Source organism: Trypanosoma theileri, assembly GCF_002087225.1.
Source record: "Trypanosoma theileri isolate Edinburgh chromosome Unknown TM35_Tth_1_V1, whole genome shotgun sequence".
In the NCBI taxonomy this organism is placed as follows: Eukaryota; Euglenozoa; class Kinetoplastea; order Trypanosomatida; family Trypanosomatidae; genus Trypanosoma; species Trypanosoma theileri.
Window position 1 is genome coordinate 1,125,877 of NW_021639843.1, and position 6,791 is coordinate 1,132,667.

The following is a 6,791-nucleotide window of genomic DNA, read 5'->3' on the forward strand; positions in this document are numbered from 1 at the left end:
AAAAAACACTTAAGATAATATGTTTCTGAAATTCGGCAATGCCACACCAATCGCCTCACCGCAGTGTAGACTGTGTTTTGTTGATAACAATAGTGGAGACCCTGCACGACACAGTACTATCTCAGTATCACCGACATTTCCAGTCACTAGTGTATCGTCAACAATCATAGCAATTGCGCATGTGCTGCCAGATTCAATCTTTTCATTTGCGCACTTGGCGAGGAATACCCTCTCAGCTGTGGCTATCCCAGCACGTATTGCATGCTCGGGGTCTGTCATGACATCCGGTCGACTAAGAATAAACGTGTGTAAGTTATCGCGAAGAAACTCAGCACACTGCGTGCCACCATGGCCATCATATACACCAAAGAAAGGAATGGTTTCAGCAACCATCGCATGCTGATCTTCCATTGTTTTTCGAGATCCCTGCTCTGATGACACTCCGTATTTACGAATGGAAAATGTAAGACTACCTTTGGCCATCAATGACATCATTGAAGGAAGGCAAAGAGAAGCATATGAGAAATTCATGCACAAGCGACTTTCGACGACACCTTTTCACATCGTCAATCATTCAAATTGGTAGATTAACACGTCCAAATATCATTCTAGTGATAAAGATAAAAATATTACAAGTTCCAAACCCTTTAGAAACCCTATTATTATCCGGTGACGTTACGTTAGCCTTCCTAAATTTTTTTCATTATATCCCGCATCTGCGAGGAAAAAAAAAAAAATGAAGGAAACAATATGCAGACATAGAAAGAGATGTAACCACCAAGACCTAGTGAACAATAGTCGAGGGAATAGAGACTGTCAACATTTCAAGTATAGCCTAATCATCAAATACGCCTCGTATTCTCACATTAAAATCTTGAGTCTGGAGATTTCCCCTCATTTTTTTTTTTAATTCTTCAGAAGAAGTCCTATACAGGTCTCCTTCTCTCTTTCCTCACCTAGCAAGAAATTGAACACATAATAACCAATTAATATGTGCTTTTCCTCCCTCCTGTATTCATGCCTAGTTAACGGCTAAATTCTTTTTTCGTTCCAACACATCAAGAGCCCATGATATGACAGAGCCTTCAACAAAATTCATCCCCACGTCAAGTTCCTCCCAGGAACTAAGAAAAAAAGGCTTCACTAATTCCTCTTCTAACTCACTGGGTAACAATAATATGATATTATGAAGAGTTGACGCAGTGATGGAGTCAGCTATGATGCCTTTATATGAGAAAGCAAATTTTAAGCCAAGGATATATATAAGATATACCCATTCATTAAAGAATCTTTCAGGAACTGTTCGAGAAAAATGCTTTGCTTGAGCTGTTAGTGGTGCTTTCCCAGAACGAAATATATCTATAAAGGTACGACCCCTATGTTTTCTAGAACCATACAATTGATCTCCTTCAGTTTTATCATTTTCAGATGCACTAACCAACTCTGCCTGATGATGGACACAAAAATCACGTGATTTCCGAATTGTCTGATACATTACGTTAAGTGTATTTTGTAATGTTTGTGTTTCACTGAATGTGGGTGGATTTGAACGTAAAACGAATACAAATTCGATCAGCAGACATAAGTAAGGTATAAGAAGCAACTGTTCAGGTATGTTTGATACAGATAATGAAAATCCAGACAATATTGTTGAAAATACCCCTTCAGTTATATCTTCTAAGCAATAAAAAGCGAGAACTAAATATGCTCTACGTATCGTTTTGGAACAAAGAAAATGATCTTGCTGCGATCCACAACGATTTGTAGTAGAGAAAAGTTGAAGAATAACACCATCTGCAAGACAAGTTATAACAGTATTAGTAATGATAGTTTTTGCTTCTTCCCCCATACTAGCTCCGAGATCAACTGTAGATGATGTTACCGCAACTGTTTGATGCAATTCAGTCCAACTCGAAGTTCTCTTAAAATGAATAACATCAACATATCCTATTTGTGTTAATTCATGACACAACCTCCCTACCCATGGTTCTCGGGCCGTACCTATATAATCCTGGAGAATATAACTACTTTGAGGTTTAAGATCAACACATAATCGTAAAATCACATCCACAAGACCTGCTCTAACATTTTCTAAAGATAATGATGTTGTGCAAATTGATGTAAAGGTTTCACATGCAAGATTTAAAAGGTGAGGATGTTTTAAACAAGCAAGAAACATACTTTTAATATTTAGAAAAGTAAGTAACTTGTAGTCCATGGAATCAAGGTTCTTTTCTTCTTCAACTGGTGCATGCATAAGAAGATTAGATATAACAGGTCTTAGAATTTCACCAAATAGAGAGTCCTGTATGTCAGTAGAGAAAGCGATTGCATATTGTCCAATAAGAGACCACAAAGAACATATAACATGGGCTCTAACTCTCACAGAAGGATGAATTAAAGTAATAGGAAACATTTCTTCTAATAGTGACATCCACAAATCGTAGTTTGTTTTTACAGTAAGACTAGTAGATTTCTCTAAATTTTGATTTGAAGTAATAGGAGCCAATGATAACGTAACCCGTGGTATTCCAATCATAAACTGTGAGGCACGTGCTTCACTATCTGCATCTTTAAATCTACTTGCCCATTGAGAAACTGCATTAGCATCACGTACATCTGTTGGTGGAGGTTCTAATCCAAATTGAAGCCAGTGTCCACATGCTTTTAGATATGAAGTACTAAGTAAAGCAATTCTTTCATCAACATTATTACATGCAAACGATTTTAAGCAAAAAACTAAATCACTAAAACAATCCTTCATAAGGACAACATGTGAAGTTATTATATTTTCACAAACATCCCATGCCGAGTTAACAACCTCTGGAATCACAGCACTATGACTCAAAATAGAAAAGACAACATTCCATCCACTCGCTAAATGACTAGCACGAAAATCTATAAGTTCTGCTATTGTTTCAATTACTTTTTGTCGAATTTTGACATCTTGATTTACCATAAGAATAGCTTCAAATGGGATAAGTACTTCTTTTTGAAATGAATAATTTAAAAGTTCCTCGCGTATAAGGTATGTAAGCGCAATAATTCGAAGTCCTCCCAAAGCTAAACTAGCTATATCAAAAGGCATTGAACCAGCTAAAGTAAAAACTTTACTAGCATTAGTCCATAAATCTCTCCACTGCATTCTTGAACTGAATGAAGCACAAACTTTAACAAAATCAAATAATTTAGTCAGAGAAAAAGAACGTGAACATTTCAATTCTTTTTCACACACAGAAGCCAAAGCATTTGACATAAAAACTTGTGTTTGTGATGGATATTCTGTAGCATCAAATAACCGATCAAGCCATACATCTACAGAGCAAACACTTCTCAGAGTACCTAAAATCATGGCACGCCTTTTGAGAGAACTCTTATCAAAAGAAGGAGGAACTTCAAGATTTCCAAACCATGTATCTGGAGGGGGTTGCTCTTCTTCAGTTAATAATAACTTACTTCCTTGCCTTTTCCATATCCCTTCTATACCATTAGCAATCAAATCTAATAATGATACTCCAGTGTAAGCTATACACCAACTCCTTGTAGTAAGTGAAGAGCCATTAACCAAGAATAAGTTTAATAATGTCGCAAGTAACTCAATTCTTGGTTTCGTTATTCCATTTGATAAAGTAACAGTAGATTTCGTTTGCTGAGAAACTTTCACAACATTCTCAATTTGAGTTAAAATAAATAATCGTTCAATAAGGTCTTCAGCATGAGAAATATTACCAAGATCACAACATACACGAACTGTGTTAACTAGACCTCGAAGAAGATTATCAAAGTAATCCCGATTTTGAGAGTTCGCAAGGAACACAAGTGTAACATCATGGTTCCCTTGAACATTTTGAGGAGAAATAACAGTTTCTGCAAGAGTAATAAAATTTTCAAACGCATACACAAGAGTTTTAACTATGTAATCAACAGTAACAGACCACATTGGAATTGCATTTTCAATTTTAGTAGCCTCAACAAAACTTGGGTTTAAAGCATCAGTAGTATCAAGTGCTTCAATAACGTCTTTTAAAGCAGCACAAAGTTCTGCTTGATAAACTTCCTCCCGTTTTCGTTGAACAGTATTGAAGAGTACATTTCCTGCTACATCTAATGGTATCATAACAGTATCAGTTATAGCTCTAGCAACTGGAGCAAAATGTTTGAGAATAGGAATAGACTCTAGTGCCCCTGTAGAGATTCTCTTAGTTGATCGATTCCTATTCCCAGAACTATCCTTATTGCAAGAAACATTTAAAGTACTATGCACATATTTTGAAGGACGAAGTTTAATTTCACTTGATACTATTCGTTCGTATATTCCTTTTAACAAATTAGAATCCACATCATTTCCTTCGTCAATACCTCTATTATTGCGAATAAAACCATCAAGTGTCATCTTGTTTTTCACATGGGGGCTATGAGCATCGGTATTTAACATACATATTGAGAAAGATAAAATGAATGCTGTGTTCGCAGAACGAAAATTGGTTGGATTCTCCTTACAATATTGTGCTGCAAAAAGTTCCATGGTTTTATCAACAACCTCAGCTTCTCCAAGAAGTTTAAATCCTCCTAAAAAAAGCCTAAGAGCTACATCAAGAGTCATTCCAGCAAATGAATGTTGCTCTATCCACTTTACGAAAATCATACGCAATTTAGGTTTACGAAGACTTTTAGCAAACAAATCACCAAGTACTAACTTATCTATATAATCTTCTTTGTCTTTTAAAAAAACTGCAATAGCACTGGCTTTCTCTTCTAGTTTTTCCTCTATAGTTTCAGAATAGTTTTTCTCATGATTCAAATTTCCCCCCAAATGTGGAAAAGATTCAGAACTCTCATTAACATCTTTTTTTTGTATAGGATCCACAGTATTTGATTTTTTATCACCAATATCTGGAATAAGAAGTGGTTCGTTTGTCAGAAATTCAATAGCACTTATAGAATCTCTTGTCTCATTCAAAAGATAAAGAAACTTACGAAATGCTTCTTTTGTACGAATAGCTTGAATAAAGTGTTCATTTTCATTTTCTGTACTCATCGGAGCAGTCATATCTCTCTGATTTTCATCACTTTTATCTGGATTATTCACCGATTCAGAGAGAACAGATGAACCTATAAAACTTTCGGCTTGAGGGAATGATGATTTCTGGTCACATTCAAACCTTTCAATCCATTGACGATTTGAATAAGGAACTAATAAAAGAGTGGTCAATGCACTTCTTTGAAGAGTTTCAGGAACTGAAAAATCCAAGATAATTTTCTCAAAACTAGAATCATTTCGATCTTGTACATCTGAGCTCCTTAAAGAAGATGGAATAGATAATGCTACCAAATATCCTATCATTTGTTCATAAACACTCTGAGAACGTGTATTACAATCATAATTTAAAAATAGAGAGAGAAGGTTTTGTGGTTCTTCAATATATCGTCGAAATGCCTCAACAACCAAGGATTTTTGAGTTAAAGAACTTGTTTTAGATTCTAAAACCCGAAAGAACAAATGCCGAAAGATTGTCTCTGTCTCATTTACCATAAGTTGTCCAAAGGTAATTGAACATGTTAATAAAACATTAACTGATAATCTAAACGCATCCAAATCCTTTAATAATGCAGCACTCAAAGTAGAAGGGATTACGGAAGATTTCAAAGATGTTAATATAACTTTTGAGTTCCTAAAAACTGGACCACCATTCACAATAAGGTGAAGATTAAGTCCTAATGCAGTAAGTAAAACAACAGACGATTCATTAGATGAATTAATGATTCCCACAGAATTTCCTTGTTGATTAACTGATGATTGAGTTAACACTGAAGACTTTGTAAGTCTAGAAAAATACTCCAACAATTTAGCAGCATCTACTTGAAACCCTCCGTCAGCTTGATTGCTTTCAACTAATTGTCCTCCATTCAGTCCTATTGTTTCGTGTTCTACTGACTTTGATAGTGCTTTGGCAATGTTATTCAAAGCAGATTTTACTTCCTCCATTAAAGGAGGAATAACATTATTTCGTTTTAATATACTAAACAACTCTTTAACTATCCGCAATAGTAGATCACCACAAACAGCAAGAAACTGATCACTACAATTATTACGTGTTTTTTCGTAGAATAATGCTCTACCACACATAGGAACAGCTGAGGCTTGAAGAGCTGTAACCAAGGAAAATAAAACGTTTTCATTTACTTCTTTACTTTGAATACGTTTTGAAAGAGCCAAAACTCCTTCTACTATTGTAATAAAAAGATTTACTTTTTCAGTATTTGGTATTGTCTCCTTGGTATCAGAACGCGTTGATCCTTTACCACCGCCTGTTCCACTACCTAAAATTTTTGAAAAAAAGTCACCGGCTCCACCGGGTGAAATCTCTGGTACATTTACTTCAGGAGGCGTAACTATAACCCTAGTTGGAATTAGACCAGAATTAAGAAGGATGGTAGCAAACTCAAGAGAAGCAATTGAACTTTTGCTTGAGAATCTATTCTCACAGTTTCCTAGGAGAGCTAATCGGCACGCAAATCCCAAACGAATTAGTTCCACTTCCCCTAATTCCATGGTACTAGACTTCTCTTTACTCTGAGAAGATTTACTACTTCCTTCATCTTTTTTTTCGTCTCCACCTTTTACAGCCATAATAACTCCTTCAAGATCCTTCATAACTTGATTGAGCAGAGATCGGCTCTTTGGACTTTTCTCTTCATTCAGCACTTTCCCGCAGGCGTCGGCTACATCCTCATACCTCCAAGACATCCTACTTCAAGATGATCAAAAGAAAAAAAAAAAAAAAAAAAAA

General features: G+C 35.6%; 2 protein-coding genes across 2 annotated transcripts; both read right to left on the minus strand.

Annotated features, from left to right (window-relative positions):
* Positions 1-9: 9 nt before the first annotated feature.
* On the minus strand, positions 10-495 carry TM35_000015270 (putative protein phosphatase 2C; the record flags this gene model as incomplete). Its single annotated transcript, XM_029021208.1, has 1 exon — positions 10-495. The coding sequence occupies one exon, from the start codon at positions 493-495 to the stop codon at positions 10-12; it is 486 nt and encodes a 161-aa protein (XP_028887716.1).
* Positions 496-1,021: 526 nt separating this feature from the next.
* On the minus strand, positions 1,022-6,748 carry TM35_000015280 (ADP-ribosylation factor guanine nucleotide-exchange factor 1(brefeldin A-inhibited); the record flags this gene model as incomplete). Its single annotated transcript, XM_029021209.1, has 1 exon — positions 1,022-6,748. The coding sequence occupies one exon, from the start codon at positions 6,746-6,748 to the stop codon at positions 1,022-1,024; it is 5,727 nt and encodes a 1,908-aa protein (XP_028887717.1).
* Between the last annotated feature and the right edge of the window lie 43 nt (positions 6,749-6,791).